Below are 14,882 nucleotides of genomic sequence, written 5' to 3' on the forward strand. Positions count from 1 at the left end.
AAACATTTCATAATTTTAAAATAATGTCATAATACATGGGAAGAAGTGTGGCCTGAGGCACCTTGACATGACTGGAAGTTCGAATCATCAGTTTGAGTTTAGTTGTGTACAGGCCCTGGGCAGGTTCATTTCTCTTAGAGTTTCAGATATTTCTACAATTCTGTTCAATCAAAAATCATTTGATCCTTTGCCCTTAGAAATAAATGTTTAATGTATTCCGCTTTATATTTACACAGTTCTATACATAAGGACAGCCCTGTATAGTTCATTCAGGGCAAATAGCAGAATATGTACAGAGAAGCTATCCCTGGGCCCACACAAAGAAATGAAACTTGTGGTTTGAATGTCTTCCCTGTTTGAGGAAGAAAAGAACTGTTGCTCTGCTAAGTAATATAATAAAAAACGGCAATGAGGATTATGTCAAAGGTTAGGAAAGATTAGTTTTGTAGAAAGCAGACATTTGTGCTACAAAGTCTGCAGAAATTTATCTCTGCCAATTTATCATCAGCTTTTCAGATTATTAAAGCAAATCATTAAAAGAACAAAAAGGAAATAAAATTACCCAATACTACAACTGGACAAATAACCTTTACTTAATAGCAGCTTGAGAAAATAATTCACATACTATTCAATTCGCCCATTTAAAGAATATAATTTTAAGGTTTTAGTATATTCGCAGTTGTGCAAGCATCACTACAGTAATTTTGAGAACATTTTAATTACTCCCTCTATACCCATCATTCCCCTTCCCCAACCCTAAGCAACTACTAATTTACTTTCTGTCTCTACAGATTTTCCTCTTCTGAACATTTCATGTAAAGGGACTCATGCATGGTCTTTCATATCTAACTTCTTTTACTTGAATAATATTTTCAGGGTTCACCCATGTAATTTGTGCCAGTACTTCAGTCCTTTTCATGGCCAAATTATATTTTGTTGTATGGGCAGACCACATTCCATTGATCCATTCATCAGCTGATGGACATTCGAGTTTCCACTTTTTGGCTACTGTGAATAATGCTGCTATGAACACTGGTATACAAGTTTTCATATGAACAGCTGTTTTCATGTCTCTAGAAGTGGAATTGTTGGTCATATGGTTAACTATATGAGGAATCAGTTTAACTCTTTGAGGAGCTACCAAACTGTTTTCCAAAAACAGTTGTACCACTTTATATTCCCACCAGCAATTAATGAGGGTTTCCATTGCTCCACATCCTTGCCAGTGTTTATTATTGGTTGTCTTTTTTATTATTGTCATCCTACTGGTTGTGAAGTAGTATCTCACTGTGGTTTTGATTTGCGTTTGAGACAGGGTCTCACTCTGATGCCAGGCTGGAGTACAGTGGCATGATCTCATCTCACTGTAGCCTTGACCTCTGGAGCTCAGGTGATCCTCTCACCTCAGCCCCTGAGTAACTGGGATTACTACAGGTTCACACCACCACAGCTGGCTAATTTTTGTATTTTTTGTAGAGACAAGGTTGTGCCATATTGCCCAGACTGTTCTCAAACTCTTGGGCTCAAGCGATCCACCTGCCTTGGCCTCCCAAAGTTATGGGATTACAGGTGTGAGCCACCACACCCAGCCTGAGCATCTTTTCATGGGAATACTGGCCATTTATTTATTTTCTTGGAGAAATGTCTATTCAGATTCTTTCCTCATTTTTATGTTGTGTTTTCTGTCTTTTTAAGTAGAGTTGTAAGAATATATATTCTAGACACAAGCCATTTGTCATATATATAATTTGCAAATGTTTTTCCCATTCTGTGGGTTATTTTTTTCATTTGCTTGGTTGTAGTCTTTGTAGCACTAAAGTTTGCAGTTTTAAAGTCCAGTCTGTCTATATTTTCTTTTGTTGCTTTTGCTTATAGTGCCATATCTAAGAAACTACTGCCTAATCCAAGGTCATGAGGATTTACATTTGTGTTTTCTTCTAAGAGTTTCAGCTCTTATATTTGGATCTTGAATCCATTATGATTTAATTTGTGTTTATGGTGTGAGGTAAGAGTTCAACTTCATTCCTGGAAAAATAAGTTTTCAGAGTCACTTTTCTTACCTTATATACAAACTAAGTCAATGGAGACTGCTATTTTTACCATGGTAATAGAGGCTAGCTGCAACCCCTATCTATACAAATTACATAGCATTGATAGGGAATATGAAATGGCAAATGCATTTATCCCTAAAATTAATTTTGTCTTCTGCTTCACCTCCTCTCTGAGTCCCCTTCTACAGACACTTTATTAAAAGAAACATTTATTTTTCAGTGAGATGGCCCTTTGGAGTATCTAAGTCTGTTTTAATGCTAGAGGATCTTTTCCTAAGATAAAATAATCTAACAGTCTGAGTAACTGTTAGCAAATTCTGGTACTGTCGTCAAGGTTCAGCAACTTTCCTTTATATACGGCATTTTTCTAATTTCATAGAATGACTTTATGCTTCCATATGCAAGGGACAGTTTAAAGGATTTTAAAAAGTCATGTTTAATAGATACTTTGTAGATACTCTTTATTTTTTTAAATGTGCATTTAATTCAGAAATAAGATGTGGTAACATTTTTAAAGATCCCATCTTACCTCTCTTTATTCTGCCATCTCGTGCAAGGCAGCCATGGGGCGGCACACTGGTCACAAAGATGGGCAGCTCACCACTCTTACTTCCCCTGCCCCCAGCAACGGTCATGCCAAGGGACTCATGTGGTTCCTTCTTTACAGTAATGTGTTTTTCTTGGCATGTAACACACTGAGTAAGATCCTAAAACATACAAGAAAAAAATCATTGGATAACGAATAAAATATAGTTGAAGTGAAGTTATTACTTCAAACTAAGGTAATAACATACATGGCATTTATACAGTAATTATTTTTTATTCCTTAATTGCAAATGAAAGTAATATACAGTTCTTAATAAGTCTACTGTGGATCAATGTCAAATTTTGGACTATGTTATTTTCATATGACTGTTTATGTACCTGAAAAAACTCAGGACTGCTGAAATCCGGCAGTCAAAGTAAAATAAGCACATCATTTGTATAATTTGTTTGAGCTTCATCTTTGATCAGCTGCACTAAAGTAAATGATGCTTTTGAGTTTTAAGATTCTGAAGACAAATCAGTTAATTTTACTTCCATCTTTCTCCCCATTTCTTTGAAAGACAAGTTGACAGAGTAGTACGAAAGTATAGATTTTGGCAACTGCCAGAAAAAGGCCATCGACCTATCTCCTGATTCTCACTGACTAGGACTATGAGTGCTCAAATCATGAAGAAGTTGCAAATCTACCTCCAAAATCTTCATGAAAAACTAAAAGGACACAAAATGACTGAATTTTTGAAAAAGTTAATGACAGGGAAATAAATTCCCAATGAATTAATATTCTCCCATTTTTACTGACATTTGTTATTACTATTTATTATTGAGATGCTCCTGGAAGAAAAAGAATTTAAAACATCACTTTTCTTTTGAATTAGAACTCAGTAAAAAATAAGATGTACATACGCAATATTAATATTAAAATAATAATTAACATTTGGGCTTAGCCTGTGAAAAGCTAATGCCTTTACATGCATTATTTCCTTTAAACTTCACAAAAGTCCTGAAATTATACATTATTATTGATCCCATTTTACAAAAGATGAAACAAACTTAGGGAGGTGATGTAACTTGTCCTGAATCATGTTAATATAGGCAACCATCCTGGGATTCAAAACTTACGTGTGTTAAAAGTATGTACGATATATATTAATACAAATAGTATTTTGTATATGTCTATATAGTGTGATAGACTACATGTACATATTGTATATATGCACCCACACAAGAATTATCCCATTAAGTGTACAGTGCAAGATAATGTCTCAGAAGGTTTTAACACTTACTAACTGTTAAGAGAATGTTGTAGATAATTAACATCGTTAATATAAAAAATAAAAAATACAAATTATATTTACAGAATTATAACATTTCCTTAAGTCACATTAGTTTAGAGAATTGACATGTATTTAACTGTTAATAATGGCGTTTATCAAATCTCTAAATCAGGGCCTGGAATTCTAGGCCTATCTACCCTTCTCCAGATGTGAAATTATACTCTTGAAATTTTACCAAAGGAGCTATCTGTAATAGCTGCATAGTATTCCCAGAAAATGTTATGACCAAGGAGAAAATCTGTAAACATTTTAAGGCAGTCTCCTATCCAAAGGTATGACATCTTTGTCAGCAGCCTTCAAAATTAGACAAACACAACTTTATTCTGAAGACAACTCAGGTAAACTCAACCTTGAGTATATTTATTTAAGCAGGTTCAGTTCTTACATATTTAAGCAGTTAAGTGTGGGTGTTTTATTACTCTAAGTGCCTGAAATGTATGCAATTTTTACCCAGGAACCAAACCAAACTTCAAAGATTATACTCAGTATGCTTCAAGGAACTTCCTAAAACTACATGAATGTTTATCAAAACAGCTTTGTAGTAGACTAACATATATACTTTATTTTTTTCAGAATGATTATAATTGTCTGAAAAGATTGTTCTGGTGAATTTGCATGTTTTCTCCTAGGAGACCTTTACTATGCTGTATCAGGATTTGACATAACAAGCAGAGCATGTTAGTAGTAAATAGCTAAATGAACACTCTCCATTTCAAGTGGTTTTTCTAACCAGCCAGGTTTGCAGAGTGCCTGGAATAGAATAAGTTCAGCATCACTATTTAGAACATTGTCATATAAAATTAAAGAGAATCAGAATTAGCATAGTAGTAACAGAAAAATACATGTGCCCAAAACAAATTGAATTAAGGACAGTTTGCTATATGAATACTGGAATTATTAATTACAGTTTTTCAAACTCTCTTAAAACTGTAATATTGTTATATATACCCATATCTCAAATTATAAAATTCAATAACATAAAAGATTCAATTACCAACTTGTACCTTATATTATAGCTTTATATGTACACAAAACTTATAAAACAAGGACTAGGTATATGAAACAATGCCTATTCAAAAATTCCTAATTAAAACAATTACTCCTTTTCCACAGTCATTATTTAAAGGCAAATTATAGGCTTCCTTCATACATTTTGAGTTTTGCTCAGAAATGAGAATGAAGTCTGTGATTATAATTTCTTTTTAAGTATTAACTAAACCAAAGACCAATGACAAGTCTGTGCAGAACTTAAGCTCAGAAAACCATATAAACCTGGCCGGGCGCGGTGGCTCAAGCCTGTAATCCCAGCACTTTGGGAGGCCGAGACGGGCGGATCACAAGGTCAGGAGATCGAGACCATCCCGGCTAACATGGTGAAACCCCGTCTCTACTAAAAAATACAAAAAACTAGCCGGGTGAGGTGGCGGGCGGCTGTAGTCCCAGCTACTCGGAGGCTGAGGAAAAAAAAAGAAAACCATATAAACCTGATGGGCCAAAAATACTGTGTCTTTAAGCTATTCTTTCTTAGGGTACCAGAGACAGACTCCAAAGCTAATTATTCACTCAAATGTACTTTCAAGTGACAATAAAAAAGTTTTTGCTTAGTAAAGCAATTTAATTTTACTTAAGGAGAATTACTCTGGTAGCTCACATTTAGCTTTTATTTTCACATAATTGGGTAAGCATCATTCGCATCATTGTTTTAAAACTCCTGGCCCACTGGAAGTTAAGAGTTCAAATGAAGGATCAAATGAAGTAAATTATATCAAGAATGCTAAAGTACCATCCTTTTAGATTTCTGGACTGCAAGTGAGGTAGCATTTGGACTGAAAGTGAGGTAGCATCAAAATTCTCAGCTGAGGTAGAATACATTATAAAACCAGTGAAATACTGATTCTGAAGAAACAGTAAAAAAGCTTAAAATATGAGAATTTTAAATGATTTAGGGTAATATTCCTCTAAGCTTTAACATAAAAAGAAATATGCTATATATGTACCTATCAAATATGTAAATATGCTATATATGTACCTATCAAAATTCATGATTCATATGTTTAATCTTCACATATCTAATTCTGGTCCTGTAGGCAACAGGCTCAATTACCAAGTATACATTTATCAATCTTGTCTTCATTATGTTTTTTCAATAACTAACTCTTACATTTAAATAAGCAACCCAAGATAAATTCCACTTTCAAGTAGGATTAAACAAGTAGAAGATTTCATGCTTCTCGTTTATCACCTGGCAAAGGAAACTTCCCCTCCAAGCAACTATCTCTAGTTCTAAGGAACAACGCAGTCACTCTCCAAGGTAGCAAAACATATACATTTCACATTCCAAACACCTATATTTTTCAACAGAATAACAACCCTCATTTGAATCTTTTTTTAAAAAACTACTTTATTGAGGTATGACTGACAGACAAAAAACCTTCACTGAAATCTTGCCAGCTTGTAACGATGATCCTTTGATGGTGGCATAAAAAAAAAATCCTCACCTTATGTGAGCTTGGTCTGCTGTAATACGGTGGTGGTGTGTGGTGCTGGCTGCTGCTGCTATGATTTCCTGCTTCTCTAATGGTGTTACCAGCCTGGGGCTTCCCTGGTCTAGCAATTGTTAAATTCACTCTCTCCCCACTGGCCTGGAGAAAACACAAATACATTACCACAAGTGACTAATGATGTTTGTCATTTTAAAGATTACACACAGCATAACTTTCAATGCACTTCTCAATCACGGTACCAGGGGATCATCTGGGCAGTGACTGCAAGCACCTGGTGGCAAGAGGAATGAGTTCGTTTCATTAGCTAATATCTTAAAACTGCTGCAGTTGAAGCGCATACACACAAAATTCTTGGGCATGCCCTCTGCAACCCCACTTCCAAAATGACCAAGGCAAAGTGGTCACACTGCCTGGGTTCTTATCTCCGCATGACTGGTAACTTTTCTTGTAATACTTCTTTGCATCTTCAAGGTTGGCCTTGATATTGCAAGACAGAGCAAAGGAAAGAAAATAAAAGGAAGAACTGCTTTGAAACTTGATTAAAGTCCATTGTGACTTCTGAAATAAATTTCCATGGTGGCTACTTCCGAAATAATAATGAAATTCTGCACAGCTTTGTTTCTGCCTCTATAGGTCTGAGTCAAAAATAGGACACCAGCATCAACATTCTTGAAAAGAATGACTACAGAAATCCTGCATAACAAGACTTTGTATGTATGTGTGTGTATATATATATATATAGCATACGTGTGTGAATGTGATACACACATCTCAAGTGTTAAATTATTTTAGAGGTTCATGACTATCGTTTTAAATTTAGAGGCTTGTTAGCTATCATATTTTGAACATACGTTTACATTGGTTACATTTTTACAAGTTATTTAATGCTTCCTTTTAAAGTAAAAGTCTAATTTATTTGATGCTGACTCTTCGTCATGACCACAATGCCATTTTACTGTAATTCCTACAGGAAAATGAGATAGCCTGCCTTAAAGAAATTGTGGTACAAAGTGGAGACCTCTCCCGTGATTCTAGTCAATAATGTTAAAAAATCACTTTATTTTCAATTCTTACATTAGAAAATAAGTGAAAAACAAGTTTAATGTCTTACTAAAATCATTTATTATTGGTCTCCTTTTAAGACATGGAGTATATGTTATTTTTTAAAATCCAAAAACAATAAGGCTTTTACTTATTTTCAAAAGGAAACAAATTGAGCAACTTCAGTTTTCCATTATTTCGAGAAAATTATAGCACAAAATACGATGAAACTATAACATCCAAATATAAAATATGATCATGGACAATTTAAAATATATTTTCTACCTGTGTATCTATATTTTTTTCACATTTTGGTTAGAAATTTAGTTAGAATCATCCAAATGAATGAACTAGATTAGATAATTTAAACGTTGCCTGAAATACATATAGTCTATCTATTATTTTCTGTCTTATTGATCCGGCCTCTCACTTGACTCTTTCACTCAAACAAATGCTACAACTCTATTAGCTTTCTTCTTCCTCCTCCTCCTTTCTCCCCTCCCTCCCACCAATCTCCACTCTTTCAAGATGAGCTGGGTTTTAGTGGTGCAGCTGCTGGCTGATATCCAGACATAGGTCCTAATGTTGCCTTTGATCTGAGGAAATTTTAAGGCATCCAATTTCTTTAAACCTCAAGTCTATGAAATTACACCAATATCAGAATCTCCTCTCAATACAATAAAGAGGGTTGAGACCAGGGTTTTCTTATAGTCTTAAATTTTCATTGTTATTTCCGCGTTGTAAACACATTTTTCAATGACTATCGGCCTAGCCTACTTCCTGATGCTCAATGACATAATTCTTGGTTTCCTTTACAGTGTTTTGTTTTGCTGACTTTAAGGAAGACACCTCTTTGTTGCATCCTTATCACTGTCGAAGTTGCTCATACCATTAAATGCTATGGCATGTTGCAGAACCTGTAGATCTTGTCTGGAGGACTTTCCAACTTATCTGTCTTCATGCTTTTGTGCAAAACACGTTCCTCCTCTAATAATGACTATCCTTACTTACGTCACAAAGATGCTATGAGGACAAATTTTATCATGTATTTTAAACACCGTGAATTCCTTAAAAACAACAACAAAGCACTGCCGAGATAAGAGTTACTCTTCCCCTGTTTATGTAGATCCTGACAGGGAGTTAAGAGACCAGGTAAGTCAGATCCTTGGTAATCACAGCTCTTTTAAGCCTCCCTTTCCTCACTTCTATAAGGTGGACACTACCATCTGCTACATCTGGCTTAATAATAGAACCCAGGACCCAAATGAGAAATGAATAGGAAACAGTAGAGCCTACGCTCTGTAAATAATCATCCCCAAAGTTCACAGGGATACAGTTTTTAGAAAAGACTATCTCCAATGACGCTATACTAGTGTGGATTTTAAAGAATTCAGGTAGCCATACCTGATTTTCTAATGAAATATAAAATGTCCCCTGAATTCTGATGTTATTGGCCAATGAAAACAAATACTGCTATACGATCATTTCAGCCAAGCCTTTGGAATGAAGGCCCAGAGGGTTTACCTGAATAATCTGGGCAGCAAGCTCCGGAGTTCCATGCTTCAGGTCGTGCCCATTGATGGCCAGCACTCGGTCATTGCTGCAGAGCCTGCCGTCCTGCGCAGCCAACCCCCCTTCCAGCAGGTCAAGAATAAAAACCCCTGGCTCATCTGTCCTTCGCACCAATTTAATGCCAAGCTGTTCACCAGAGTCCCGTTTGTGAAGAACCACTTGGAAAATCTCTTCTCGCGGAGAGTTACTATCAGAATGGTTGTGTGCTCGGTTGCCAAAGCGCCTCTCTCGAAGCACGGTAAGATGCAGTGTGTTGCACGGCTGGGAAAGGACAGCTCTGGCATAGTTATGGGACACGTTGCTGATATTGTAGTTGTTGACCTAGAAAAAAAGAATTGTGACCAAACTGTGACAACCTTTCATTTTTCCAATTTGTAGGAACGTTTATGTAACATTTCCAAGGGACACTAAGTATTGTGAGAGTGCTAAGTATGGTGAGAATGCTATACAATCATTATTTACAAAGAAAACCCCATTAAAGACATTTAAAAATAGAGTTTCTAATATTAACTTACAATGACTAGCATCAAGGAGAGAATAGTAGCTAGGATCACGGGCTTTAATGACAGTCTTGAATTAGAGTCCTAGGTACTATCATTTAGTAACTGATAACCTTAGGCAAATTATAGAACTTGTCTAGATGAGTCTTCTCATCTGTAAAATGTGTTTTACTTCATGGGATCAGTATGAGAATGAACAGATCAACATGCGGCAAGTGCTAATGAAATAAATACTAATTTTAGTGGAACACAAATTTAAGTTTTACTAGATTACAAATTTGCTTTTTCCAAATTAAATACACTTAAGCTAGAGAAAATAAATTGTTATTTTAAGGAACATAGCACATTTCAGGTATACAACCTTATTTTAGATAAGTGACTTTTACTTGAAAGAAAACCAGGTTAATTGTAATTTCACTCTAATTCCTCAGCACACAAGTATTAGGCTGGTGCAAAAGTCATTACAGCTTTTACCATTAAAAGTAAAATAGAATGTATATCTAATGCATTATTCAATACTCATATAACATTTATGTATCCACCTTTATAACCTTGAAAAAAGTATAGTGACTGATGCTTGGATATGTAACAGCACTTAGAAAATACACCTAACTTCAATTATTTCTTTAGTTACAAGAGATGAGCATGATTCTTAGCATTTATCACAATTAGAGTTCTTCTCTGAATAGGTCTGAGATGAAACTAACATCCTCTGACCATCTGTTATATGACAGGCTCTGAGTTAGGTGCTTATGATCACCTAAAATTCTTAAATCTTTTTCACACAAATCCACATTAGGCAAGACTCCCCTCTTCCTATTTACTTAGGATTGATAGTTGTAAATACTACTATTTTGAATTTTGTTGATTTTGACCCATTAATATCTTTCAGAATTAAATCACCAAATGCATAGATGTCACACACAAACTTGCTTTCTCCCAAGTCTGCAACATCTATCAATTTGGTAGTCATCCAAGTCCTTGGTAAAAGTATTGAATAATACAAGGTCAAATGGAACTTCTGAAGTTCTATTATATGTAGAAAGCAGCTTCTAAAAATCCAGGCAGACATAGATACATTAGTTAAACCACCATTTCCAGCTATTTAGCTAAAAAGCTACCCTACCTGTAGGTTCACATTTTTCTATCTTACATTCAGACATATCACACATATCACAAATGACTTTACAAAATGTCTGGCTAAAATCCAGCCATGTGTAAACATGCAGCCTCATCACATCTTTGTGAAGCAGGCTGGGGAATATTCTACAACTGGAAAAATATTTTTCCTCCAGGAATGCATGGTTGCCAGTGAAATTCAGATAAAGCAAATAAAATATTGTTTCTAGATTTCGTAAAAATAACATCAACATAGCAAACTATCTCATTTTTGAGCTAAATGTGTTTTTTTATCAATACAATCAACAGCTGTAATTATTTTCCTTCAGAACTGAAAATGCCTACATTACTGATGACTTCATTAAACTGAAAATACTTATTCTTAATAATGTTCTAAGTTATATTACTTTTATTAATAATAATGATATTGAGGTAATTTATAATAGCAGTATTTTTTTTCTTCAAAACTGCTCAAAGAGGCTGCATATGAAACTCTAAGAGTAGCAAAAGGCTCTGAGGGCATATGGTTCTTCTTTTCAAAGAGGCTATTTAATAACGTTTGTGTATATAAATAAATATATATAAATATGGGAAAACCACCAAAGCCACACACACTGCTTATGTATATGGTCTGCAAAAATGAAAATGCAAGCTAGCTCTCTAGTCTGCAAATGAACCATCTTACTGCCTCTTCAAAATTTTCAAACTGGCTCACTGTGTTATATTTATTCAGCTTATACAAAGTTGGAGGTAACCAAAGAGGCCTCCTTCCAAGTGTTTACTTTTGAATAACCATAACTAGTCCACATGTGGGAAAGGGGAGTGGCTTTATGTATTGGCTCCAACACACCAGTTAAAAGCCAATCAGAAGTCAGGGCCTATAATAGGAGAGACCCTTTGTGAATGCATTAATCAGGTTATGTGCTCAGACCTTTCTTATCAATTTGAATCATTAAACTAGATGTAAGATTGCCATTAGTGGAGTTATTAGTATACAGGTTACCGTAAACAGTAATAATGCAGTGGAATTTCTACAATGTAGACTTTATAACTCTGAATTAATTCCCAAAAACATGGTTGACAATTTCAGATAATTATAATCTTTTGAGGTCTAAAGATTCAGTTGTGTTAATGAACCATTCTCTAAAATAGAAACGAGCCCACTGATGAAATGTATTAGTAAAAAAACTTAAACGAATCTCAGTTATATTCAAAGAAATATAAATAAAAACATTTGTTTTTACTTTGAAAATTAAAAGAGAGAATGAAAAATGTATAAATATCGTAACAATACTGGGCTAGTAGCAAAACACAAAAATAAGTGTACATTTACATTTCAGCTAAAAAGGCCAGAAGAGGGAGAGTCAAAGAGCACTCGGGCTGCAGAAAAGGACTATCTGCCTTTCCTGGTCCTGACCACCAAAGTGTCAAGATGTTTGGGAGGACGAATCTGGGAAATGAGTTATAAGAGTCCCTCTCTGCAAAACCAAGTAAGGAGCTAGGACGTAAATAATACAAGGGGTCCTACAAGTTGTGCCAGCCTGTGCAGCTAGAGTACTAATATCACAAAATGCAGCTAGGATAACTAAATAGCTAGCTATGACTGGATCAGGAATCTGATTTTATATAAGCTGGATTAGTTATATTCCTGTATTCCTCTATTATGTCTAAGTATTTGGTTAAAAAAAAAACCAAAAAAAAACCCACTGTTTGAAAGTTCAGTCTGTCTCAGCCACGCTAGGGGTAACGAAGGAAGGGTTTTGGGCTTGATGTTAATTATTTTCAGGAATAATACACCATGAAAAGCAGCATACAAGTGGGAGTGGAAACCAAACCCAAGAGTAGGGTCAATCCTGGCTGCCTTTGTAGCCTCCCCCAGACCCAAGTCTAGAGATTTCTTTTCAAGAACTAAAAATCCTAACCAAGTTTTCATTCTAATAAAGGAGATGGCTATTCCCAACAGCATGTTCTATTCAAATTCACTCTTTTATTGACTCAGCAAGTATTTTCTGAGCACTTATTACAAGCTATGAGAAATCTGTATCATAATCTGTACCATTAGGGTGGTTGCAATTACCTTAGATCATGCCTACATACATAAAATGTTCAAACAATTCACTGTAACTGAGCACGTGCCAAGTGATGAAGAGAAAAGTGATGAATGTCAATAATAACTAAGGTAGGAGGAATCAGTATGGGGGAGAATGACTGAACAAAAAGCTTTAAGGACGAAGGTGAACAAACTGGCGCATGAGATGAGGACAGGCTGCGATGTGGGAATAAGGTGTTTGCAGGAAAGGAAGAAGATTGCTATGTCTGGCTCTTCCACTGGATTGTATATTCCATGAGGACAGGTCAGTATTTTGCTCTGAAATGTACCACCAGCAACTAGTACAGTGCCTAGAACGCTGTGAGAAATGAATGACCTGGTGTGCCTGAAATGAAGAATTGAGATTAAGAAGATGGGTTGTAGAAGAGACCACGGAGGACCCTGACTATTAATCAGTCTGGACTTGACCTTCTAGTTGAATCTTTGCAAGGCAAGCAGGGTTACTGATGTATTCACCTGGCAGTGATTGTTTCAAATTTAAGGGAGGAGAGTTGGGAGGCAGAAGTATATGACGGGGTATTCTACTAAATTAGATATGAAGTAGAGAAGTCCTAGACTCAAGAAGTGGCAGGAAAATGGAAGTAGCGGGTAGATATCAACAGGTCATGGTGAAGGACTGAACCATAAACCCAAGGAGAGAGAGGAATCCCTGTGCTTAGGTTGACAGGAGACATTTTTTCTTGTTCATGAATATTTCTTCTCTCTCCTAGAAGTTATCCATTTTTAAGCTTCAATTATTATCACCTTTGTATGATGAAAATAGTCCAGGCCAGTATTAACATCAACTCTGGTGTCGTAGAACTCTTACCATCCTCCTCCCCTCATCTCAACTTGCCCGCTAATAAAATATCTTGTCCCACGCTAGTTATTTTTGGAGAATACCTGTTTCTTCTTAAAGATCATCTTCTGAAAGGGCAACCAGTAAGGGGAGCGAAGGAGATTACTGAAAATGCAGAGTTATAGTGTTTGCTGAGGAGAGTGCATTAGGGAGTTGATAGGAGATGACTGTAAGATTTCTGAATTCTATCTTATAACCTGTGGTATAAATTATGAGTGCTGCACGGTTCCTTCTTTTCTAGATTTTAGTAACCTGTAGAGAAAAGGATAAATCCAACAATGAAGGTAATGAGTGGAAAAACTGGGTGTAAAATAAAACCAATGAGATGATAATTTCAACACGGATGAAGGTGACCCTTGAACAGCCGTTCAAGAAGTCCAAGCAGGGAGAGGCTAGCCAGCCCAAGGAACAGTCCAACTAGTTCAGCGAGCCTGAGATCATGTGCCAAGCCACATCGCATGCAGGACTGAAAATTAAGATAGGAAGAAAAAAATGCTCTGTGTATATGGGAAAACAACACAAATTACAGATAAATTCTGATGTTTTGCATATAGAAACAGTAAAACTAACCTATATTTAATTTAGGTTCCAAAACACCACAATTTTCCAAGGTTTAAGTGTTAAGAATAGAACAAAAAGGCACAAGTTAACAGAATAATTAAAACTGATACCTGAAGAATCTGGTCTCCAGCAAGAAGTCTCCCGTCTCTGGCAATGACCCCATCCCGATAGACCTCCTGGATGACAATGTTAATCAGTGGTGTTTCGTTGCCACCCACAATGCTGATTCCTAACTGAATGTAAGGATTGGACCGATGAATTTCAATCGTAGTGATTTCTCCTTCTGGTAAACTAAGTGGCTGTTGTGCGGCTGCCAAGTTAAAAATGAGACAGACAAAAACAGATGTTAAAAAAAAAAAAACCCAACAATTTATAATCTGATTATCTTCAGGTAAGTATGTCACATTAATACATGATTAACAGCTAAGCAGTATCACGGGATAAGAAACAAAATGACAAAATATCTGTTGTTAAGATTATCTAAAAATTTTCTCTACTAAAAGTGATCAGTAAATAATAAATAGCTACTATGTATCAGACCACTAGGGACAACACAGTGATTTGATAAGAAATACGAAAAGAAAGTCATCCAGTCCTCATTGATGAGAGAAAGTTTGGACCACGAAACAACTGTACATAATGCAAGGCAGTACAAAGGAAACACTAGCTCTGTGGCGTAGAAACAGCACAGGTGTTGAGAGAGTAG

At 35.7% G+C, this 14,882-nt stretch overlaps 1 protein-coding gene across 1 annotated transcript in view; it reads right to left on the minus strand.

Annotated features, from left to right (window-relative positions):
- Positions 1 to 14,882, minus strand: part of LNX2 (ligand of numb-protein X 2) — a 75,851-nt gene that overhangs the window by 7,753 nt on the left and 53,216 nt on the right. The window contains exons 4-7 of the mRNA XM_011999972.1: positions 14,287 to 14,486; positions 9,001 to 9,369; positions 6,430 to 6,573; positions 2,581 to 2,758 (exon numbers count right to left, since the gene is read on the minus strand). Of these exons, the coding sequence (XP_011855362.1) occupies positions 2,581 to 2,758; positions 6,430 to 6,573; positions 9,001 to 9,369; positions 14,287 to 14,486 (891 nt within the window). The remainder of the gene's footprint in view (positions 1 to 2,580; positions 2,759 to 6,429; positions 6,574 to 9,000; positions 9,370 to 14,286; positions 14,487 to 14,882) is intronic.

The sequence above is a fragment of the Mandrillus leucophaeus genome, unplaced genomic scaffold, assembly GCF_000951045.1.
Source record: "Mandrillus leucophaeus isolate KB7577 unplaced genomic scaffold, Mleu.le_1.0 Scaffold61, whole genome shotgun sequence".
Classification (NCBI taxonomy): Eukaryota; Metazoa; Chordata; class Mammalia; order Primates; family Cercopithecidae; genus Mandrillus; species Mandrillus leucophaeus.